Source organism: Hippocampus bargibanti, linkage group LG09 (assembly GCF_051943395.1).
Source record: "Hippocampus bargibanti isolate YZ-2025 linkage group LG09, ASM5194339v1, whole genome shotgun sequence".
Taxonomy (NCBI): domain Eukaryota; kingdom Metazoa; phylum Chordata; class Actinopteri; order Syngnathiformes; family Syngnathidae; genus Hippocampus; species Hippocampus bargibanti.
In genome coordinates this window covers 15,085,001-15,110,283 of record NC_142742.1, presented here as the reverse complement: position 1 = coordinate 15,110,283, position 25,283 = coordinate 15,085,001, and the positions used below count along the sequence as shown (strand labels likewise).

At 41.7% G+C, this 25,283-nt stretch overlaps 2 protein-coding genes across 7 annotated transcripts in view; both read left to right on the top strand.

Annotated features, from left to right (window-relative positions):
* Positions 1-698: 698 nt before the first annotated feature.
* Positions 699-16,843, top strand: qpct (glutaminyl-peptide cyclotransferase). Of its 3 annotated transcripts, XM_089003934.1 has the most exons (8): positions 701-1,114; positions 1,203-2,933; positions 5,808-5,954; positions 6,273-6,551; positions 9,346-9,513; positions 10,611-10,710; positions 15,604-15,720; positions 15,901-16,843. In XM_089003934.1, exons 2-8 carry the CDS (start codon positions 2,826-2,828, stop codon positions 16,080-16,082), a joined length of 1,101 nt encoding a protein of 366 aa, XP_088860060.1. In that variant the 5' UTR covers positions 701-1,114; positions 1,203-2,825; the 3' UTR covers positions 16,083-16,843. The 3 variants fall into 3 exon arrangements, with proteins under 3 accessions (XP_088860061.1, XP_088860060.1, XP_088860059.1); XM_089003935.1 differs by having other exon boundaries at positions 699-2,933; positions 15,866-16,004; XM_089003933.1 differs by having other exon boundaries at positions 701-2,933.
* Positions 16,844-18,748: 1,905 nt separating this feature from the next.
* The window catches only part of LOC148893764 (connector enhancer of kinase suppressor of ras 3-like), a 57,129-nt gene continuing 50,594 nt past the window's right edge, over positions 18,749-25,283 (top strand). For 3 of the 4 annotated variants that reach the window (XM_089003833.1, XM_089003832.1, XM_089003830.1), the window contains exon 1: positions 18,750-19,009. In XM_089003833.1, the coding sequence (XP_088859959.1) occupies positions 18,958-19,009 (52 nt within the window). In that variant the 5' untranslated portion in view covers positions 18,750-18,957. Of the gene's footprint in view, positions 19,010-25,283 lie in introns of all 4 variants that reach the window. The other variant, XM_089003831.1, reaches the window with a different exon arrangement.

Below are 25,283 nucleotides of genomic sequence, written 5' to 3'. Positions count from 1 at the left end.
TGACAAGGTGGGTGCCACAATTTACCCCCAGGCCAACGGGGGTGTAGAAAGCTCCAACCAAGCAGACGGCCTTCCCTGCTCTTCCTCAGCCAGCAGAGGGGCAAAAGAGAAGCGACGGATGAAGCAACAAACACTTACGGTGTCGGACTGGGTCCGCATTCACCGTCCGAGCTGCACTGACAAATTGGACTCATTCTGGACAGCAACAATCCAGATTACCGCCCAACTCGGACCGACCACCTTCTCTCTGACTGACGGGTCGCGTTGGCATGCCAGCCGCCTAAGGAGAGTGGTGCTTTCAACATTTAGCTTGTAGTCGACGTGCACGTTTCACCATGATGTCCCTGATCCACTGGTGGAAAGACGCTTTGATCCTCTCCTCTTTCATCTAGAACTGCTTCATGTCATCACAAAGAGGGTACAGCAAGTCCTGAAGAATGAATGACATGTTGTCTTTGTGTTGTCATATTATTTGTTATTTAATTTTTTTTTGTTCTTTTGACTTCAAGACGGCGCCGCGAGAGTGGCTGCCTTTCCAGCAGCTCATGTATTTCTTTTTTCTACTTTCATTCCTTTCATCATTTTGCTGCTGTGAAATGTAAATTTCTCCACTGTGAGACTAATAGAGGCAAATCCAATCCAATCCAATCCAATCACCTACCCCTTCGAAGGACAGGGCTGTCGCAGATATAGACTTCTCAGACAGGGACGACTGACTTTTCTGTCACCTCCGAGAACACCGGTGGGACGCCTTGAAGAGCGTGTTGAACCAGCCATGCCCGTGGGGCCAGAGCCTCGGACAGCTCGGGTTCGCCGTCGCCCTCTGTATTTGGACAATTAAATAACTGATTTCGAATGTTCAGATCCTAGCCAGTGCTTAGCCTATTGCATGGCAGAATAACGCACAAGTCTCGTTGAGAGATTTTTTTCTGGTTCCTTCAGGGAGGGGGGTAAATGTAGCATATGTCACACTGCTACAGAATGTTGCAACATTTTCTTCCCGCCTATTTTGTGACGTCTTCAAATCGCAATGGCTTATATTTCTCTGGACAAATCAACGCTACTCAGACACCGGAAAAGGAGAAACACCCGGAAGTACAAGACCGCCAAAAATGTATGTAATCTACTCTTCTCGTGCATCTCAAGTCAATCGCGAGGCAATCCGGGTTTTCTATTCACATCGCTCCGCATGTTGATTGCAGTTCCCCGCTGACCACTGGAGAGGTCTGCGCTGCCCGACCTCCACGGACCCTTTGCCGTTTCATCTTTGAGCAGCGCCGCAGCAGACGACCTGGCTGTCCACACCCCCAGCAGATAGCAGGGCGTGCTGTCGACCACTGCAATCCTCCCGTTATGGTGGGCGGGTATTTATCTGGACAGCAACAGTCCAGATTACTGCCCAACTCCGACCGACAACCTTCTGTCTGACTGACGGGTCGCGTTGGCATGCACTCCTCACCTTTCAATGAGATCGCCAAAACGGGGCAAGCTGCTGTCTGCAGCACTCCTCTGGCTGCGATCTTCCTCTATGTCGCAAGAGCAAGTGCCTCCTCCAGAGCCGCTGGGTTGGCAAACTGGACGTTCAGGCGCAGTTCATCCGGTCTGAGAGCTTGGATGAACTGGTCACGAATCAGTTCATCTCAGTCCTCTGACATGCCAGCATATGCGCGTCGACCTAGGCTCTCTATCTCATGCGCAAGACGACGTAGCGGCTCACCGGGATTTCGATCATGCTGCTTGAACTCGCAGTGCAAAGAGACTTTTAAAATGAACTCTCCAAAGCCCCTTTGCAGAGTGCCCACCAGCGTGCTGTAATTGAGTCTCTCTCCAGGGCTCAGCACCAGCATACAGGACGTAGCGAAATCTCTAACTGCACCGCTTTCACCTTGTCCGACCAATTCGATTTGTCGGCCACCAACTCAAACTGTGCGCTATAAGCCTCCCAACTTCCTTTCCCGTATAATTTCAGTGCTTTTGTGGAGGGCCACACGTAAATAAGGGCGCCGCCATTAATGCTTGCATTTCTCTTTGTGGCGGCGGCCACACTTGCCACCACATACTGGCGTGGCACCATAATGTCGGGTTCACGCTCATTCTGCTGCGGATTGCCAGCGTAAAGATGACCGCGCTCTATGCCACTTGACCCCGGCACGTCAATTTCGCATGGTAAAGCCTCCTCCTCTACCTTCCACCGAGTAGCTTAGTCCTTAAAAGTTGGACGTGCGACGGGTGGATCCGGAGTTTCTGACACCAATGTAATGCCCCTCGGCGTGACAAAGGATGCGCACAGTCGCTGGCACAGCCGGTCAGGCTTTTATTAAGCAAATGTAGCAGTTAGCACATTCATACAAGAGTTGTTGGTAGCACAACTCGCGCCCATGCTCATCCCTCAGACTCCTAGCGGACTCGCGAGTTTTAGGTTCCTTCCTTCCGGGTTCTTTATGGTGAGCCGATCCAAAAGAACCAGCTCTCCAAAAAGAGCAGGAATTCCCATCAATAGTGCTGATATTTCATCTGGCTGTGACTGGGATAGAGAAGTGGGAAAAATGAACATTGGCCATTTCCAAACGTCCACAGCTCGCTCGTGTGCGTGCTTGCGTGCCCACGCACACACGCACACACACACACACACACACACACAGACACTCGCGCGCACGCGCACACAGACCGCGCGTGCGCGCATACACGCGCACAAACGCACATTCGCGCGCGCACACACACGTATACAGTACACACAGTAGATAATTGTGAGCACTCCCTGCTGCTGCCTTTCACGTGGTCTCTCAAGTGTGTGAGGAAGGGAGAAAGGGAAAGCTTCAGAAAAGATGGCCGTGTGGGACCATGGTCCTTCAATTCTGCCTTTTTTCCCCACTGTTGCTATCTGGGTAACATTCATCCACTGCTCTAATGGAATTCCCTGGACACAAGAAAAGGTAAGCCAATTAAATACGGTGTTGCAATAACATTCAAATGCAGTGACTATTTATTGGAGTCTTTCGGTGCTTTGGACCAATGTTAACTCATCGATATCATAGTGTTCGTAAACAATTTGTTAACACCAATCTCAAAAAGTGGTGGTGATTTTGAAGCTAGTGTGGCTATTCTAAATCTCTTCTGAATGGCATCTTGTTTTATTTATTGATTTAATTTGTTGTTTTGTGTTTAATAGTCACAACTCAACATAGCCCTCAATATTGCGTGAATTCATTATAATAATATTAAGAATAATAACAATGTAGAAGAGTCACCCTGGCTTTAATACACACCCTTATTTTTGAGTGGTTCTAGTTAATCTAAAAAGCTATAGAAGTATGGTAAAGAGGAGTGTCTAACAAGTCATCACCGGAGCATTTATCATTGAAGCAAAACATGGCCTACCTGGTTATGCTTCAACATTCCAGCTTCTCATGTTCTATTCTCATGTGGTTTTAGCCAGCACGTTGTTGCTATGGGAGCACTGTCATCATCTTTGATCTTATAATTGCAAGCCTTGGTATTTATAGATCTCAAATGGACCCCACCTTAACCCCCTCAGGGTTTAATGATCCCTTTGCAGGGCTATGTTGTTGTGTGTGCAACCACATAATAATACTGTACATTGCACTGTGTGCTAGATTGCAATTATAAAACCAAGGGCAGTTTTGGGACGTATCCATGAAAAAATACACCTTTTGAGACCATAGTATGAGGAAGCAATTCTGCTGTGTATCTCGCGCTATCACGGCAGCACGGGCGATGACTGATTAACACGCCCACCTCACGCTCTAGAGGTGCAAGATTTGATTCTAGACCTCGGCCTTATATGTGGCGTTTGCCTGCCCCCTATGCCTGCATAGGTTTTTTTCTGGGTACTCCAGTTTCCTCCCATATTCCAAAAACACACAAGGCAGGTTAATGGAACATTCTAAATTGTGTGTGGGTGTGATTGTGAGCTCAGATGCTTGTTTGACCATGTGTGTTCTGCGATCGGCTGTTAACTAGTTCAGGGTGTCCCCCGCCTGCTGCCCGAAGATGGAAGGGATGGGCACGAGCACACAGGTAACCCCCCCCCCCCCCTGAAGGATAAACGGATACAATAAATGGATCCATTGATGGATGGATATTATGCAATAATTTTAAATGCATCATTCCATAAATTGTATATGCGAGTTTCCCAACCTTAATCAAACCAATCAAGTCATGAATTTTACGTAAGAAAAATATGACAGATCACGATTTAACAAAAAATCAAAAATAAACAATAAAATTGGCATTTGTACACAACTGATTTGCTTTCAGGATTTTTATTTGCATACAAGATGAAATCTGATTTTATTTTGTTGGTGAATTTTGTGTTTCCACATTTTTTCCCAACGTTTGACCTTGAAAACGGGAACAAAGTGAGCCATTACACTTAACTTTGTATTAGACGATTGGGTTCAAGCTATTCGTGAGAAAATCATACAATTTCTACTTCATTATGAATAATATGAGAAATGGGAAATACAATAGAAGGCAAAACAGTGTAAAACAGATGGATTGTCTTTGGTTTACTAAGTTTTGAATATCTGTTTCCAAGACAACCATGTTTTCCTGCCGCTTGAACTTTGAGACCGACTACAAATGGAACCAGATGATCAATATGTTTTCTCAGCCTGCGACTGCATTGAGGACTCACAGAACAAACTAGCCCATTTACTGACCAGCTTCCTATCTTAGTCGGTCAAGCAATCAACAGACCCCGAGGTACACTTGCACAATGCAAAGAGATTGCCCTATTTTTTTAAATTAACACAGTTGGGAAGCTACAGTTTAACATGGGTTTACTAATATTATAATTATTGCGGTGGGGTAGAAGAGAAATGATTAACACTAGTTTCTACTATTTTGGTGACCTTATTTTGTTTGCTATGCGTTAAGGCAATGACCTTTCCACAAGACTAGTCTCTGTCATGGTTTTAGCTTTTTGTTCAATGTCCTCTCACACACATCCACTGCAATGGCTTTTTTTTGGTAGTGAATAGTGAGAACTTTATCATTTGCAAATGTGTGATCAACAGATTTTTGAAGTTTACTCTGTGTTTGTAACAGTGACTCATCATATTTTCAATCAGTTTTTTTTGGTTGGAGTATATGGAGTATATGTTGCATATCAGGGGGACTCATGTACAAATTTTATATGATCCCAAGGTACATTTATCGAGAGTAGTGATGTCACAAGCCACATTCAGTATGTATTCTATATTATTTCACACAATAATGTCCTTTTTACTGAAAATAGCAACAAAAATGCCAAGTAAAATTATACTGATTGGCATTTTTACTTAAAATAAAATAGCAACAAAAATGCCAAGTAAAATCAGATTGATTGGCATTTTGACTTAAAATAAAATTATTACTTTGACTTAAAATAAAATAGAATATGGTTCCTGTCCACAAATCCAAAGTAAACAAATGTAAATGCATTTCAGCACCTACCTCGCAGGGGGTGCTGGAGCCTATCCCTGCCGTCTTCAGGCAGTACGTGGGGGACAGTTGCCACCCAATCACGGGTCACACAGAGACGCACAACCATTCACGCTCACACTCACAATCAAACCGAGGGACAATTGAGAGTGTTTCATCAGGCTGCCATGGGTGTTTTTGGAATGTGGGAGGAACCTGGAGTACCTGGACAAAACCTACACAGATCCAGGGAGAACATACAACCCTTACACAGGGAAGCCGTAGCTGGAATTTAACCCGGTACCTCTGCGGTGCCAACCACTGTATCACCTGGCCATTGATAAGACACAATTCACATAAACAAAAACACTGCTTTTATTCAGTTACAGCACCAAGCTGTCACACTTATGCCCACTGAGATCCAGGCGGCCTTGTCACACACAGACCTGACACAAATGTGGGAAAGGGACCTAAGACCATTGCTTGTGACCAGGTATCCAAGCTCTCCAGGCAGCCAGGCGGTGCAGCAGGTGAGTTTGACCATCAAATCTATGACAAAAATGGTATCATAATCCTAAATCAGGACATTGATGCCACAAGAACCGCAGTGGTAGTTGTACTGGACCTCTGGGCTGAATTTGACACTAAGTTACAGCTACAAATGTTTTCAAAGCACTACAGTATATGAACAAAAATGTCCTGTATTGTAAGTTATTGATTTTCAGATGGTGCTCAGTAAAAAGGGGAAAACATGTAAACATGTATCATAAGTAGAATACATAGAAAAATAATGATAATAATCAGTGCAGCTAAGATTGACTAGTTGAACAGATTCTTATTTTTTTCAGCATATTAAATCAACCCTGGGCTCTCTTGGAGCAGGCTGGGAAGTAACGGAGGATAGGTTCAGGTGGCAGACGCCTTACGGACCATTACCTTTCACCAACCTCATTGCCACCCTCAACCCATCAGCAAAGCGCCGCCTTGTCCTGGCTTGTCACTTCGATTCCAAGTATTACCAACAACATTATGGTCAGGAATTTCTGGGCGCCACTGATTCTGCTGTACCCTGCGCAATGATACTGGAGCTGGCAAGAGCCCTCGATGAAGAGCTGAAAAATCAAACGGTACGGTATGCATCTGACAGAGGCATCATAAAGCAGTTTTTGCCATTCACCTGGTGAGTAAGTTTCTGGTTCTATGCAGACCCCTCAGTAATGATGAAAAATTAGGGCCTCATTTAACACATAAATTGCCCAATCCCATACCATTTATATCAGTATGAAATTGTATGGTAGTTGTATAGGTGTTAAAAATGTAGAAAGGTTGAATGGGAATGAAGACGTGAGTCACTTTCTGCAGCAGGAGTCTCCAACCTCGCTCTTCAAGTGCCCCATCCTGCCTGCTTTCCAATACTCCTGATTCAAACGATCAGTATTATTCTAGTGATGCTTCAGAGTTGGTTGTGTGTGTGTGTGTGTGTGTTGCAGCCAGGAGAGCAGGAAAACAAGCAGTACAGTCGCCCTTGAAGCTCAAAGTTGTAGTGCCTGTTCGACAGTATGTGATCAAACCACAGCTGTGATAAAGAACACACTTAACATTCAAGCTGACTACTCCTTTGCCCTTTCCTTCACCAATGAATAATTCCAGTTGGTAGACAAGAACAGGCTGATGTCAGCCTGGGACGAGCCATAGTATGCGCCTTGCATATTCGGACATCTGTCAAAAAGGTCCAAAGGGAAGGGAAATTCAGTTGAATGCTAAAAAATTCACTTCATGGACACACAATCCTGACGTTTGCCAAAATCATCACTTTTTAGGGTACCAAAAAAACTGTTACGTTAAATAAATGATGAACATTGCATCTTGAAAGAGAACAAGCCTTTTTCAACTTTTTAATTTGGTGAAAACAAAAAAGGAAAAATAAGTAAGTGAAAGAACAAATTATATAACACATGCATGTGGCTACTGCACCATAAGATACTGTAGATATGTGAAAAGAATATTGTGGCAAACAAGGTTCCAGCCTGACACCAGCAATACCTATAAAAGAGAAGATTGTTTCTTTTTTTTAATTTGGGACTGGGTAGACAGATAAAATAGTCTAAAGCTTTGATTTAAAACCCAATTTAAATTATATAATTGTTATGATTAAAAATTGTGTTGCATGAGGAAGTCTGGAGTGACAGGAGTATGTCAGAGCGGTGCAGGACATGTACAATGACTGTAAGACAGTTGTGAGGTGTGCTGTTGGTGTGACAGAGGAATTCAAAGTGGAGTGGGACTTCACTAGGGATCACCTCTGAGGCCTTCCTTGCTCGCTATGGTGATAGATAGGCTGACAGGCTGAGACAATGTTAGACAAAAATCTCCTTGGACGATGATGGTTGCAAATGACATTGTGATCTGTAGCGAGAGCAGGGAACAGGTGGGGGTGTGACGACGCTCGAGTGCAAAGAGGCAGGACTCGAGCGACGGGATTTTGGCGATAGGGAAGGACCCGAAATACACGACGTGACAGGCTTGGATGGAGCAAGAGTCTTTACTGGAACATGCATCCAAAAATAACAAACAGGGAAGAGTGGAGGAAGATAACTAAATGACAGCAGACCTGGCAACACGGAAGTGGAAACGGCAAAGTCCAAAAATACTCCGACGGAGACGGTAGTGAGCGACAGGCAGATATAGGCAGAAGGCACAATCAGTGAATGACAATCAGCTGTGGGAACCCAGGTGAGTGATGATTGGAGGGGCCGTCTCCCGGGAGTGGCGGAGGAGGTGACAGGAGGGGCGGGGCGCGCCCAGGATGGCAACGAGATGTGACAGGGGGAGAAACAAGAGAGGTGGAGGTTTGCCCTGGAAAGGAGAGGAATGAAAATCAGTCTCAGCCAGACGGAATATATATATGTGTGTGAATGAGAGGGACCAAGTGCAAGAGTGATGCTACAGGGAGCAGAGATAAAGAAGGTGAAGGATTTTAAGTACTTGGGGTCAACTGTCCAGAGCAATGGAGAGTGTGGAAAAGAGGTGAAGAAGCGTGTCCAGGCAGGCTGGAGCGGCTGCAGAAAAATGTCTGGTGTGATGTGTGATAGAAGGGTTTCAGCTAGGATGAAAGGAAAGGTGTATAAAAAGGTGGTGAGACCAGCCATGATGTTTGGACTGGAGATAGTGCCACTGAAGAAAAGCCAGGAAACTGAGCTGAAGATGATGAGGTTTTCTTTAGGAGTGACCAGGTTGGATAAGATCAGGAATGAGTATATTAGATGGACAAGTCATATTAGATGTTTTGGAGACAGTCAGAGAGGCCGGACTGAGATGGTTTGGACATGTCCAGAGAGCGAGTGACTATATTGGAAGAAACATGCTGAGCCTTGAACTGCCAAGCAGGTAGACCGAAAGGAAGGCCTCAGAGGAGATATATGGATGTTGTCATAGAGAATATGAAGGTAGTTGGTGTAAAATAAGAGTATGCACAAAACAGGTTTAGATGGAGGAAACTGATTCGCTGTGGCAACCCCTGAAAGGAAAAGCCTCGATTGAATCCAATGGGTTAGGTGAATCAGTCCTGGTTTGACGGAGCCTCTGCCATGGAGATTAAGACACAGCGACTCAACATGTTAATTATTTATGACACACCCGCTTGGCCATTTTGGCTGTTTCATTTTGTGCACAGCGAATTTTGATACTTGAAAACTTGATACTCGTACTAATGTTTTCTGTTTTTAGTAAATGTGTTTTTTTATGTCTTGGATTTGTCAAAAAAAAGTATTTTTATTTTTCACGAAGGAAGGATTCAGTCAATGTGCATATGAACTGATTGGGTTTCGGTACCTCCAATAAGGTGAAGAACCACTGGTTTAGAATCGTATATTGTGGTGTGAATAATTGTGCTGACACTTTGTCTGACCCTTTGTGCTGCAGGCTTCCTTCCCCAACCTGACCTTGCAATTAATTTTCTTCGATGGAGAGGAAGCTCTCACCCATTGGACACCTTTAGACTCTTTGTATGGCTCTCGCCATTTAGCACAGAAGATGGCAAACACACCGCATCCTCCAGAAGACACAGACACCAATCAGCTGGATGGAATAGTATGTCTCTCTTCACCACATATCTAAACCTTACCCTCACATGCTGTCACACAGACACCTGAAGAGTGAATACTGACACGCGCACACATACATACACGCAAACACATACGCAAACACACACACTACACATTGGATATATACAATTTTTGTGAGATTAAAATGAAAGTAATATAAATTATTTCACCCAGTAGATTTTTTCTTTTAAATCTAACTCATAATCTGTGCAAGTTATTTTTTTTTTTATTAAAATAATGCATAGTTTGCACATCCTCTTACCAAATGAAGATGTGGCTGTATTCAGAATCAACCAAACTCATCTTAAATGAGCATCTGAGCACACCTAGCACCCAAACACATTTCAGATGGCATATTTGCTTTTTATTACCTTTATTTTGTTTGTAGAAAACTGAAACTTATGTGCAAACCCTGGCTGATGTTTGGAACAATTGATACATTATTTTTATTAAGAGCACAGTGAACAAGAGTGCAGTGAAACAAAGTCAAGAACATCTTGAGACATGAGTCGTGAGCACAGCAAGCGAATTATTCAACACCAGCGACATCAGCGAGGCAGAGCTTATAAAGGCAGATGTGTAATGTTAGTGACAAGATTTTTTTTCCCATTGTTGTTTGATGCTTTGGTTATTTTAATTGGTCACGCAGGGGTGGGCTTGTTTTTCTATATATAAACTTGAATTTCTCCGCTGCGCGTTGTCAGAATGTACTATCGCAGTAAAAAAACCAACTAGACGCCGAAACATGTCAGGTATTTGAACACCGAAAATACACTGTCTGTAAGATAAGAATCTGTTTTAAATTTGTAACTGTTTTTATTTGAAACATAAATCCAAGCAAAAAAACAGACAGCAGGACTGGATGTCTTCCATGACAAGATGATTCTCATGGATGACGGGTGGGGCTTGGGAAGGAATGCCCCCGATGACCCTGGAAATTGAAACACTCTGCACAGATCATGATACACATAATCATACGGCAGAGTGTGTCTGTGTGTTTTTGTAAATATAAATAACAAAAATAATTGACCAGGAACATTTGCTTCTCGGGCAGGAATTAAACACGTGTTGTTTCTCCTCCAGGATCTGTTTGTGTTGATGGACCTGATTGGGGCCCCAAGTCCCCGCTTTGGGAACCACTTTCCAGCCACAACGTACTGGCTCTCCCGGTTGCAGAATATAGGTGATTGATAATAACACCTTTCACTTTCTTGGGGGATCTTATACCATGCAGCATTACACTATGCATGTACATAGTTTGAATGAGTTAAGTCCAAGTGTTACGTGCCGTGAGGCAAACAAAAAGGCTCTCAGACCCAGGAAGCAGAGAAACACAAAATTACTATAAAACAAAGCCCCTATATTCAAGAAAAAGTAGCCACTGAAAAGCACTTTATTCAAGGAAATGAGATTAGATACATACATTGTCGGGTGATACGTCTGTGTAAGCTCTCAGTCGTACAAGAGTGGTCCATCGATGAGAAGGTTTCTTCAGCCGTCATCTGTACAAAAGTGAAGGTTTCGGACGTTTCGCCTCCTATCCAAGAGGCTTCGTCAGCGAACTAAAGTCTGACTGGTCGTATCGGCCCCATATATATAACCCTAATGTCCAGACCTGGTGGCGCCGGACACAGCTATGATAGGTCCCTACTCTCAGGTTGGGGGGGGGGCGCGGGACCCCCCCCTGTGGCCCCACTGATTGTTCCTACATTCCTGACTAACGATTGGCCTATTACCCCCACTCCCCCCGGTATCACCTCATCAGCATAACGACCCTCATCAGCATTGCGAAAGTTGCCTAACCTGTTTTGCCTGAGCAGGCTATTGTATGAACGATCCAAATTGAACCTCACACCACCAGACCGGTTTAATGAAGGATTTTGTTGTTTTATAAGAATCGCCTCTTTTACCCCCCTTTCAAACCATCTATGTTCTTTCGCTAAGATTTTAACCTCATTGTCGTCAAATGAGTGGTTGCTAGCTTTTAGGTGCAAATGTACTGCCGATTGAGGCCCACTAGTATTATCCCTGCGATGTTGATAAAGTCTTTTTTTGAGAATTTGTTGAGTCTCCCCAATGTACTGCTCTTTACAATTTTCATTCTTACAATGTATGGAATAAACTACATTACTTTGTTTTTCATTTGGTAGCCTATCTTTTGGATGCACTAATTTTTGCCTTAACGTGTTTATCGGTTTGAAATAAGTAGGAATTTTATGTTGCCAAAGGACTCTTTGTAATTTTTCAGAAACTCCTGCAATGTACGGTACTGCTACTCCTCTCCTTTTAGAATCTTGAGAATTATTGGTTTCGTTCGCTATTCTTTCTTTCTGACATTTGTTGAATGACCACTGAGGGTACCCACAACTAATACCAACTAGCACTGAAGGTAGAGAAAAGGAGTCAAAACATATCAGGAGAGCACTCACTAACTGTGGGTACCCTCAGTGGTCATTCAACAAATGTCAGAAAGAAAGAATAGCGAACGAAACCAATAATTCTCAAGATTCTATAAGGAGAGGAGTAGCAGTACCGTACATTGCAGGAGTTTCTGAAAAATTACAAAGAGTCCTTTGGCAACATAAAATTCCTACTTATTTCAAACCGATAAACACGTTAAGGCAAAAATTAGTGCATCCAAAAGATAGGCTACCAAATGAAAAACAAAGTAATGTAGTTTATTCCATACATTGTAAGAATGAAAATTGTAAAGAGCAGTACATTGGGGAGACTCAACAAATTCTCAAAAAAAGACTTTATCAACATCGCAGGGATAATACTAGTGGGCCTCAATCGGCAGTACATTTGCACCTAAAAGCTAGCAACCACTCATTTGACGACAATGAGGTTAAAATCTTAGCGAAAGAACATAGATGGTTTGAAAGGGGGGTAAAAGAGGCGATTCTTATAAAACAACAAAATCCTTCATTAAACCGGTCTGGTGGTGTGAGGTTCAATTTGGATCGTTCATACAATAGCCTGCTCAGGCAAAACAGGTTAGGCAACTTTCGCAATGCTGATGAGGGTCGTTATGCTGATGAGGTGATACCGGGGGGAGTGGGGGTAATAGGCCAATCGTTAGTCAGGAATGTAGGAACAATCAGTGGGGCCACAGGGGGGGGTCCCGCGCCCCCCCCCCCCCCCCCCCCCCAACCTGAGAGTAGGGACCTATCATAGCTGTGTCCGGCGCCACCAGGTCTGGACATTAGGGTTATATATATGGGGCCGATACGACCAGTCAGACTTTAGTTCGCTGACGAAGCCTCTTGGATAGGAGGCGAAACGTCCGAAACCTTCACCTTTGTACAGATGACGGCTGAAGAAACCTCATCGATTGTCGGGTGACTAGAGGTTGGCAGATGTGGCAGGAGGAAAAGGGCAGCAACACAGCAAGGGGCAGTCTGGAAGTTTTCAGGCAGAGAACGAGGGAAGAGATTGCCTAAATAGGCTAACATCTACTCAGTGGATCAGGTGAGGGACCGAGTCTCCGCCTTCGAATTCAGGCCCAGCTCCTGCTGCGCCCCAGCAAAGCAAAGAGCGAGAGGAATGCAGAGAAACATTCCTCAAACATTTCTCAAGGGTGAAACAGAACCATGACGTGACCAGAACTGGTTCAGCCATTCTGAGACCTTTGCTGTCGTCACATTTACCTCAATTATTGCAAATATCAATCCTGAACAAGTTAGAAACACAGACGCCCTTAAACTATATTGGAATTGATTTCAGGATAGTTTAGGGTTCTGGGGCTGTTACTATCAATTATTTTAAATAATTGATTATTTTGTTGATTATTTGATACTTTTTTGTATTTAAAAATAGAACATTCCTTCAAATTGTGTAAAACAGTGCACAAACATAATTTTGTTAAAATACAATTAATGGTTTTCCCCAAATTCATATGAAATAAGCACAAATGTTGGACATTGTTTTCCAAAGTAAAGAATATTATATAGTATGTTCTGTTTTGGTTCGACACAGACAGTCTACTTTCATGAAATGCTTCATAATAATAACATAAGTGGAAATTTCCACATTGTGGGACGAATAAAGGTTTTCTGATTCTGATAATTTAAATATTTACTGTTGAGAAGCTGAAATTCTTAGCAATTGGACAATTTTAAATGAAAAGTGGTCACTAAATGATTATTTGCTTACCAAAAATAATTATCGAATAGTTGAGCGATTAGCGCGTCGCCTTCACAGTGCAGAGGTCGTGAGTTCAAGACCCGGTCCGGCCTCCCTGTGTCGAGTTTTTGCATGTTCATCGGGTGGTTTCCCTACATATTCCAAAATCATGCTTGGCAGGTAGATAAAACACTGTAAATTGTCCCAAGGCGTGAGCATGAGCGCTGATGGTTGTTCATTTCTGTGTGCACTGCGATTGGCTGTCAACCAATTCAGGGTGTCCCCCACCAACTTCCCGAAGACGGCTGGGATAGGCTCCAGCACTTCCGCAACCCTAGTGAGGATAAAGCGATTCGGATAATGAATGAATACTTTGATAATTTGTGATTTGTCACTGTACCCATTCATTGTTCCACCTCTTGGAAAATTCTGGTGTGGGTGTCCGGGTGAACTGGAATGTAAAAGATTGTTTGTCTGGATGCTATCACATGTACAGTATGTATTGGCTGGTGACCATTTTAGGGTGTACTACACCCTGCCTCTGGCCAAAGGTCAACTGGGATAGGTGACCATAATGAGGCCTCCTACTAGTAGTGGTAGTAGTACTACTGGTAGTAGTATCAGTAGTAGTAGTTATAGTAGTAGTAAAACAGATGCACTGATAGTCTGTTCTTTTCCTCAAAATTAATTTGGTCAATGACTGACATTCTCGAATTTATTTGTGAATTGAAAAGCATGGCGTTGATCGCCATTCCCCAATTTGTTTGGGTTTTGTTATTTCATGCAGGGGCTGCCGATAAAGCGCTGGTCGGACCTCTGGCAATGCTTTTCACTCCCACTACGGGACAGCATTTGCCTTTTGTACAGTCGCCCCCATTTCGAGCTCAGATAACTCCACATCCATATAATTTAGGATTTTTTTTTCTGATGAAAGAAGAGTGCCTAAGGCAGTGGTTCTTAACCTGGGTTCTATCGAACCCCAGGGGTTCGATGAATCAATCTCAGGGGTTCGACGTAGCCTCTGCCATGAAGGTTAAGACACCCCCAAACTCAACAGGTCAATTACAGTAAAGTCTCGTTATATCGATATCGGATATATCGATAGTCCCGGTTATATCGATACTATTTCTATGCACGCACGGAGAAAATTACATGCAAACAGGGTCGGATATATCGATAGTCCCGGTTATATCGATATTTTTTCGGACTCCCTTGAATATCGATATAACGAGACTTTACTGTAGTTATGACATGTCTGTTTGGCTATCACTGCATGCAGATGGTCACATTACATTGCTTGTCCAAACAGTGTTGTGGGAAATTTAGTTCACTCAGTAGTCACTGTGTGACTCATGATAGTACGTCCTACTACCTATTAAAAGAAAAAAGTTTAAAAATATATACTGTGGTTCTGCCATGTAATTTTATTTACTTTTCTCAATAAATGTGTTTTTTAATGTCTTGAATTAGTAAAAAAAAATCCCCCGATTTTCTTTCACAAATAAAGGGTTTGGTGAACGTGCATAGGAACTGGTTGGGTTTGGTACCTCAAACAAGTTTAAGAACCACTGGTCTAAGGTTTCTTACGCTGCATTGAGTGTTTATTTAGTCCTAAAACCTAATATTCTATGGGTCCTGCAATTTGAGCGAAAATGACAAAACACTTGCACTGGACACATTTTTGCACATTGTCTGGCAGTGAATGACTTAACAATATCTTAATTAAACAATTTCATTTCAAATTTAGGTGCAGACACACAGACCTAAAAATAAATGTTTTTCATGTTTTGGAAATTCAATTCCCAGATTGAAACAAGTTCTAGCGTTATTAGTTGCAATTGTCATGACTAATATCTGCTTTCATGTCCAGTCATCTCATTTTACAGTCCATTATCACAATCATAAAATTATGTAAGAAGATACACTGATGCATTTTCCTTTTCATGGACAGAAAAACGTCTCCACTCTATGAATCTACTTGAAAATCATAACCTCGAAGTGGAATATTTCTGGCCAGATCGAACTGTCGGCCGTGTTGAAGATGATCATGTGCCATTCCTGACAAGAGGTATATAACCCCGACAATGGGCTATACTCGAATATGTGGACTCATGTGGCTCTTCACTCACTTGTCTTGTGACTGGAAAGTGTCCTTGAGAGTTTTGAAAGGCGCTTATGAATAACTATTATTATTATTATTATTATTATTTCAGATAGGTAACCATCATGGCCTTTACTTCCTTATCAGGTGTTCGCATCCTCCACCTTATTCCCTCACCATTCCCCAGAGTGTGGCACACGTTTGATGACAATGAAGAGAACCTGGACCGCTCGACCATTGATAACCTCAACAAGATTCTACAGATCTTTGTCCTAGAGTATCTTAATGGCCTAGCTGTAAATGCTATAAAAGAAATTACAAATATGTAATTATATCATTGTACATCTTCTTTTCCTGTCGGCTTTTCCCTACAGCGAATCAGTCTCCTCCATCTTCTGAGGTTTAATTTGAATTGTATCATTGTACATCATTTTTAAATATTGCACATATGTGAACCGATTATATGTTGAACCTTGTCTATAGATACAGATGCATTTTGCTAGCTAATCTCAATAAATGTGAAATGGGCAACACATTGCTCTGCAACAGCCTCTGCTTGAGCCTACAATCAAAAAATCTTTTTTGTGATCATTCCTCATATTGTTGAAGGAAATCTATGTTTATACCCTGGATTTGAGGCTCAGTTTCAATTTAAATGGAATAAAAAGTAGTGTAGTCTCATATAGCACAAATTGCATTATGAGTTGCGCGATAAAGCATCAAAATACGACATAAGAACAAACATTAATTTGAGTGGAGTTTTATATAGTGGTATTCGTGCCAGATGGTGCATTTTAACTAAAGGTTATGTGACATTCTGTCTTCAACAGTTAATCTGTTCAATGCTTCTAGAATAAATCATTGTATGGGGATGATGTAAGATTAGAGTATATGTGTTGCAACATCTTTAGACCCTCATATGCTGTTTTGTAAGGCAGCAAAATGAATCACATATTGTGCTGTTATACTCTATTTTCCCTCCTTCATTTATTTTTGTGACTATTCATCTTATTTTATAAAGGACAATGCCAGAAGTGTACTGTCTGAATCATGAATCAGAAATAAATGTTCTATTACATACAATACAAAATTGTCTAATCTTCATCTTCCAGTGACCTTTATTGTAAGGGGCCTTTGCTGTAGTTAACATTTTCCAGGGTTAAAAGCAAACACTACTCACAATACTAGTTTTATGGTACTCAGATTTTCCCCTTCATTCAGATAAGATGCCTGAAATCCATTCTGTTCAAAATACCTTTCAATCCAGCCTGCCTAGCATAAAGACTGAGCATGCATCTTTGCTACACTCAATGTTATAAACATTATACATTCATGTAATTTGTTGCAGTCTAGCACGATAGTATTTATAGGTTATTCAAATAACATGCTTACTTTTCATTAAAACACCACCAGGGGCACACCAGAGGGAAAAACATACTACAAAACAAAGTATTGAAAAGCCGCAAACTCTTAATAACAAACATAAAACAAAAATGTCAGAAAAACAATGCACTAACTCTAAAAAACTAAATGACATGTTGACCAACAGGTACACTCCTGGAGGTGCAGCCTTCTAATGCCACCTGTTGGTCATAAACGTAAAAGAAACATTACTATGAAAAACAAACCTAAAAAAATAAATACAAAGGAAACAATCATGACGGGAGCCCTCCCGCAATGGGCGGATCCTGGACGCATCAAAGTGACGGCCGCAGGACCCTTTCCACTGGACAAGTTGCAGTCGGGGGCCATTTGCCACCAGAACAGGTATCTATAGCGGCCGCCACCAGAACAAGGATAAATGATGCCCGCAGTACAAGAGCCACTGTGCCGGAAGAGGGATGGCTGACTGCTGCTGGGTGTCCACTGGCGACGGATGAAAACAGGTTCAGACTTCTGGTCCTGCGGAATCCACTTTTGGTCTGTTTTTTCTTGGTAGATAGAGGACCAAAGACGCAGGGTGCATCCATTCAAATATATTCACAAAAAAGTACATCTATAACACAAACAAAGTCCTCAAAAAATCAAACTCACTAAGGCGTGTGTGAAAAATGTAAACGGGATTTTTTAAAGTTTATTTTGTCAAGTTAAAAAAGTTCTTAAGATCACATTAAAGCAATCAAAACTTCAATTGCTGTCAGCCTTTTCTGGAGTTACGTCTTTTTTTGTTGCGAACCTGGTTGACTACCAGCAGAGAGCAGTAGTGAACTACTTACATTATTCTGACAGCGCTACATTGTCGATGGAATTTTGGATAAACACAATTCTCAATTACAAGTTAATAAACTTTTTTCAAAGTCACTTTCTTAATATTCGAATGAAGCATTGTGTACACTGATGCCAAGAAACACATTGTGCACATTTTACCCCTGTAGAATAACACTTCTCAGTAGGATCATTAGAATTGGGATAAATAAAACTTGAATAATTGCATATATTGGGTCTTCTTCGTCTTCTTCTTTTCCTTTTGGCTTTTCCCTTCAAGTGGTCGCCACAGCAAATCAGTCTCCTCCATCTTTAGAGGTTTGATCTGAATGTTTGTTTTGGCCAAGCTTTTACGCCCTTCCTGACACAACCCTCTGTATTTATCCGGGCTTGGGACCGGCATAAGAAGACTTGTGTCCCTTTGTGGCTACAGAACAAGCAGCTCGCTCAGTTGCATATATTGGGTAATGCCGAGAATACAACATTTAAAGGGAATGAATTGAGCAGGCGCGTCCAGTTTCAAATCAGACCGGTGATTGAATAATCGTTACGTCATAAAGATGCATTCGTGAGCCTCGTGAATTTCACAATTTTGAGATTTCAAACACTGTCTCTTAAATAAACGGACAGGTTATCTGTTCAAAAATGCCCGTTACAACAAATCCTGAGTTTACATGCTAATTGTCATATTAATATTGTTTTCAGTAGTTTAACAGGCGAAGGGCTGTACAAAGGCTTACGTCGTACATAATATTTTTACGCACCGTCTCTGAAGAGCACTGGTCCCACACGCAATGTGACCAGTGAGGAGTTGTAAAGTAGGGGATTTCAGCCCCGCTCTTCTTCGCGTTATGCGAATTGTTTTACCAATGAAAGGACGCACTTTAAAAGAATGAAAACAAAGTTATTTTGTGGATCAGGCAGCAAAGCTGACACTTAGCACTTGCTCAAATCGCTTCACCAAAATATTTTTGTCACGTATACGCTACTGAAGAAGCCATGGAACCGATAACGAAGTGGACGCCAAAACAAGTTGTAGAATGGATGAAAGGTAAACCAATACATTTTCGCCTTGTTTTATTAATTTGACTACATATTTGTCAGAAAGTTTCCCAATGTTAACATTTATATGTTTAATCGGTTGCTAGTTTCGTAGAAACTGCGACAGGATTGCTCAACGACGTCATTGCAAAGCATTTCACTTGCCAGTGAAGCTGTACTTTCTTCTCCGCATTAGTAAACGTTATTGTTTATTATCAGTAGCAGAAAGTGAGCTGGAGTCTCTAAACAAACTAGTGATTGACATTCTCAATTTGCAAACTTCATCTTGACTCTCCTTCGGACACACACACACACACACACACACACACACACACACACACACACACACGCACGCACACACGCACGCACGCACGCACACACACACGCACACACACGCACACACACACACACACACACACACACACACACACACACACACACACACACACACACACACACACACACACACACACACACACACACACACACACACACACACACACACACACACACACAACATTCCAAGCAAAACAAAAACACCAATGTGCAGCAGTTGCTTACTTACAGTAAACAGTGTTTGACGATTTTAAATCAGCGTTGAAAAACTACACTCACGTGTTATGGAGCACTTTAAGGGTCTTTCATTTGTCTTACCTAAACTTTTAGAGGCCTGTAGCATGTTTGCCATCAACTGCGAATGGCTTTCTACCTCAGTCCATTCACTGCAAAGCTATGTGCGCTCAGACATGTCAAATGGTATGTGAAGTATGGGTGGAAAATGTTCACTACTTCTTTTTGGTAGTGTGTATAACTGACCAATGAGACTTTCAATGAAATTAATTTCGGTTTGTAGGTCACAACACACCAAAATGTCTTAATTTTGCATGACACATTGTTTATTTTGGTCACCTTAAAACCAGTCTAACAATTGTTGGTAGTTCAAAAGTATTGTGGGGAGGAGGGTTCTTTTCAGTGAAAAAAAAACCAAGCCGGGACACGTATATATGGTGGGATTAGTCGACACAGACCCCATTGCTTGCCGTCTCCCTGCAAATCAGAAACAGTGGGTGTCTTTATTCGGTCATATCAACCATATTTTAATGTTAAAGGTCAAAAGACTTCAGTAGGATGTAGCTTAACCTTTACATACACAAAACCTGGAGTATTTTGTACAGCCACAGCAACATGTGCATCATGGTCAGCTCAAGTGAGAGGGATTTTCTCGTTTTAGTCTTTTCAACAAAATTAATTATTCTTCCATAGCATTGTGCTCCTTTTATTGCATATCCTATCTTTTTGCCATTTAAAGACAACGGTCAGTATCACAGTGTTCAAATAGAAGTGCAATAGAATGTTGTTTAGACACAGTCGATCAGGTTATGAACAATATACCGGTTGGCTGCCGCTGCTCACCCGCAGAAAAAATATCCTGTGACTGTAGAGTGTCCTTGAGAGTTTTGAAAGGTGCTTGAAAATGAAATTTATTATTATTATTATCATTGAGGATAACAAGCAAAGCTGTTAAAGTTCCGCCTTACTGCATGTATATTCCCTCATTTGTCTCCGGTTATTTTTTTTCCGTAAGGGGACAGGGAAATTCTTTGTGTATTGAAGCAGTTGTTAATCACTTGCATTGTTGGAGGAGATCAAGCAGTGGCTGGTGGATGTTTATTGCCAGTGAAAGGGCAATTGGTTCTTTCAATCTAAACACTGTAGCCTTTTGTCTTAAAGACTCGTGATGCCCTAAAGCACCACAAGCTCTGATCTTTTAGCTGGATCATGGGTGTTGTGCATGATATCAGTGTCACGTGTTACCCATTAGAATGTGATGAAGTTTTATAAAGTCATCAATATAGAATCTGACAAAATCTTATAAAAATAGCAAGTACAAATTCAAGGGTTGACTTAAGAAAAAAAAATCGCACTTCACTTCCATCCCTTTCATTTTCTAAATTTAGGAGCCTCATGGCCATAGCTTCAGTTGTGAAGTTGCTTCTTGTAAAGTTGCTTAAGTGTTTCTCATTTAACCAAATGTATTACTCATTTTCCATCTCCTTGGTTGGTTTGTTGTTACTGAACATAAGGCTGCCAAATTTTGACAAGTTATTCCAAACATTCAAGCCTGCACAGCTGAACTCTGGCGGCTGGCGTTTTACCAGCATTTTAACAATCTCAAACTGAACATTTGACAATGTATCTGGATGAACTCGAAGTTATTCAAAGTGTACTCAAATATTAACAATTTACGATTATTTTTTTTTAAATTGTGGATTAATTAAGCCTAAATAAGTCATCAAGGTATCTACTTTGATGGCACATCTCCATCCCATAAACCTACTGACCTAATATTTACACAATCTGACTCGACTGGTTTGCCTCAAGCCACTAATGCAGTTATGTACAGTATGACATTGTAAGATATAGGGGTTAATACACAAAAGAGAATTTGCATCCGACGTAGCAAAGGTGTGGATATTTCTTTTTTAACGAACATCAAAAGAGCCAAAGAGGTAATTAGCTTTTTAAAGAGGTGACAGACCTGGCAAGTATTCTTTACTTTTTGACTAGTTTGCACTTGAAAAAAAGAATAGGATTGGTTCCCAGTTCACACATTTCTAAAACTACCTGTACATCAGAAGACCTTCCGAAAAGACACTCACAAAACTGTCTCACACAACTATTCACGTTCAAAGACAAGTTACATTTTTTTAGACTTCTCAGACGAAGGTTATACAATGGTTGTGAATTGTTAAGGGCCAGTATTTACAACATCACAAGTTTCTAGAGGCATTTGAGATGGTTCAGGGTCATTGAACAGTCACATTTTTCCCGGTGTTTCCCCTTTTTCCATGCTGCTCTTGCGATAGCTTGCAAAACATTGCATGAATTGGTCAGCGATGCATTATTTGAATCTCAATCCTCATAGAATGTTCTTGCCATTATTATGCACCAGGTTTCCATTTGTTTTCTGCAGCACCTAGATGATGTGGTGGATACTGTACAAGATAAAAGTCTTGGCTCCGTCCAATCCATTATCTAAATAAGACCTCTTAACAAATAATTGGCACATTTGTTAGGAACTGATGTGGCTCAAAGCTTTTGTAATTTCTCGTTGTCTAAAGCGTCACAGTTATAAAAGTCACTAAAAATGCATTGTCTTCCCCAAATACTCTCAATCCTGCCCCACTCTATTGGATACAAGCTCAGAAAGTCTGTTAGTGTCATTCAAAGTGGACTTGCGCAACCAGTTGCCATGTAAACAAAAAGGCGGTTCCAGTTCATGCCTGAAGTTGCACCCATAATTTGGGCCTAACAATAAAGGTGGAGTGATACATTGGCTGCCATTATGTCAAAGGCAGAAATGGAGTTCTCTTAAAGCCGAATCTCACAAAGGCGCTGGTCTGCAAATGTGCGCATACTTGGCAATTTTTTTTTTTTGTTTGTTTGTTTTTGTTTTTTTCTTCAGGGTTTTTTTAAGGTTGCAACCCGTCGCAAAGATGTTCGTCAACAATATAAATGTATCCATGATGTTTTCGTATTTTAAAAAAATGTGAACATGTTCAAAATTTTGGGAAAAGAAAAAGCTTGCAGCTGGTAGAACTGTTTTGCAATGTCCAGAAAATGTATTGGCAAGTCTTCACAACTGTTTGGAACATCAAACGTACTTCCAAGACTGGCCGATACCGATATCAGCTTCCCTCCTGTGGCATTCATACAATTAGGAATTAAAGGCATGCATGCCAAACAGGTGCTTTTTAAGATGTAATTTCTTTAGATACACAAATATTAACCTGCTACAATTTTGAGAGAACGCAGTTGAGATTGTTTCATTTCATTCATTTAAATACATTTCATTGTGTGCACAATACAAAATATGTACTGTACATGTATTTCATGAACAAATGAGAGAAAAAAGAACATTTCTATGAACTGCATTGGATTTTAAGGAAAGGTGCTTCTTTGGGAAAGGTAGGCATATGAATTATCCCTGTCATTTTTTTGTGGACATTTTAATTATCTGTACTTGTTTTTGGTGTCTACTGCAGTTGAATTCTTGTGCGCAAATTAGAAAAAAAGCGGTATCCAGGATTCCTAGTACATGGTATTCCTATAGTTCAGGGGTCGGGAACCTTTTTGACTAAGAGAGCCATAAAAGTAAAATATTTAGAAATGTTTTTCAGTGAGAGCCACACGCACGCGCGCGCACATACAAACGCTCGCGCACGCGCACATACAAACGCTCACGTGCGCACATACAAACGCTCGCGTGCGCGCACACACACACACACTTTTCAACAAAATATCAGAATGTATTATTTAAAATAACTTTGTGATAGTACTCACCGTTAACATGAATGGTTTTCCGTTCCTCGTGATTGGTCAAAATCCAGGCAAACGATCGGAATGAAACTCAATTTGCCGGTCCAGAGGCGAAGTTACTGCTATCTAGTTGATGCTAACGTTAACATGGGGCTTGTTAAAATGTCACTGACATTCGACTGTTTCATCGATGGTATTGTTTCATTGCAAATTAGAATCAGAACATTTTCTCTCCTCTAATGCTCCGGTGCATCCACGCTGAAGTGCACTAGTTGGGCGTGAAGTGCACTAGTTGGCCGTTTACCTGTTTCAACATGACAGCCACTATCATCCAATCAAAATGGCGCTTTTGGCCATTCTAGGTCAGTGTCATCCAATCAAAATTGCGCTTTCCGCCAACTGCAGCCCCAACGGGAAATGAACGGCGAAAAAAGCGACAATATGTATTTAGTTTTATCGGCGAGCCATATGCAATCGTCAAAAGAGCCATATATGGCTCGCGAGCCATAGGTTCCCGACCCCTGCTATAGTTGGATAACGCCTGTAATCGCCAGTAATCAACATATACTATTTACCTTTAATACCGACATGACATGTTTTGCCGTTGTATCAACTTTCGCAAACCTTTCAGTTAATACAAGAATAGATGGACAAGTAAATTATTCTCTCGAAAACCTTTAAATACTAAGCCAACTCCTTGTCAGTAATGAATTTCCAGTCACCAAGCCATTCAGTATTTGTAATCAATCTATTGTTCCATTGATAGGCTGATAACTTTATAATTGAGGGGGAAGTGTTAAGAGGATTTTCCCAGAGGAGAGGTGACTGGGCGTGATTGCCTTCATTCCGTCTATGCCTGGCACCCCAGTGGTTTGTTTCTACACAGACTCGTGTTCCAGCCTTACACCTTTAGGATTGTCACCATAGGGGAACAAATTCATCAAGAGCTAATGCCATTGTTGTAATCTAGTTTTGAGGAATTGACAAAGAAAGGTCCATGAGATTTTTGTCAGAATGAAGCGTTCCTCTGCAATTAAAGATGATATTGACATGCTAATTCTACCCAGTTTGTTGCAGGCTAGCATTAACACTGGTGGATACGACGGAGTGAAACACTTGTCAACTACAACATTTTTATCAGAGTGCTCCACGATATCCCTTGTCGATATCCCTTGTCAACCGTCATCAGATCAGCTTTCATTCAAATGCGGAATGTGCATTGCAAATCTCGTCGATTATCTCTTTAGCCGTTTGGCTGCGGTCTGCTCGAAGCACATCAGCCTATGCAGGGCCCAGCTTTAACTCCACGAATCAACGATCCAACCTAGGTGGTGCAACTGGTGATAGTGCAAATATGGGTGTCATGCCGACTGACTTCTCGTTGAAGGACGTCAAGCATGACTGGTGTGTTTGCAAGCCAAGTTCACTCTGCCAGTCATGTGATTGAAGTTGTTCCAAGAGACTGAACATCTCAGACAGCTAACAAAACTCATTTTCCCTTGAATAGTGTTGGGGTTTGAGTATGCCTGTCCCAGTATTGCAATCGAAACAAGATTAGCGCACTTACACTCAAATGACCTCGGTATGCAGTCACTTTCTGCTTCAAAGTTGAGCAGTCAAAACAAGCGGAGAGCGTTGTGTCGCTCGTGTTGGAGCCGCTAGTTGCCTTCATAAGGTTTACAGTTCCCTCACCAAACACAGTAGTCGTCAGGTTTTCACCATCATTTTATGGTAGAATCTTGTCAGATTATTTGGAGTGGGTATCTTTGTGAACCCACAGTTGACTCTAGCTGGGCACTCTGTGAGTACCATAGCACAGCTTGTTTGGGGCATGTCAAGACATGTCTGGTATTCCCAGTTCTTCACGCCGACTGTATAAATCCTGCTGTTCGCACAGTTTTAAAACCATCCTGTTCATATAACATACAATTTAATTATCTCTTTTTCCACTGATTTACAGAGGA

Excerpts from the sequence above, each read along its gene's own strand:
- qpct (XM_089003934.1), top strand. The coding sequence starts at position 2,826 with ATGGCCGTGTGGGACCATGGTCCTTCAATTCTGCCTTTTTTCCCCACT. Across the intron at positions 2,934-5,807 it reads TTCCCTGGACACAAGAAAAG|TTACAGCACCAAGCTGTCAC; the intron begins GTAAGCCAATTA and ends GCTTTTATTCAG. Across the intron at positions 15,721-15,900 it reads TGTGCCATTCCTGACAAGAG|GTGTTCGCATCCTCCACCTT; the intron begins GTATATAACCCC and ends CTTCCTTATCAG.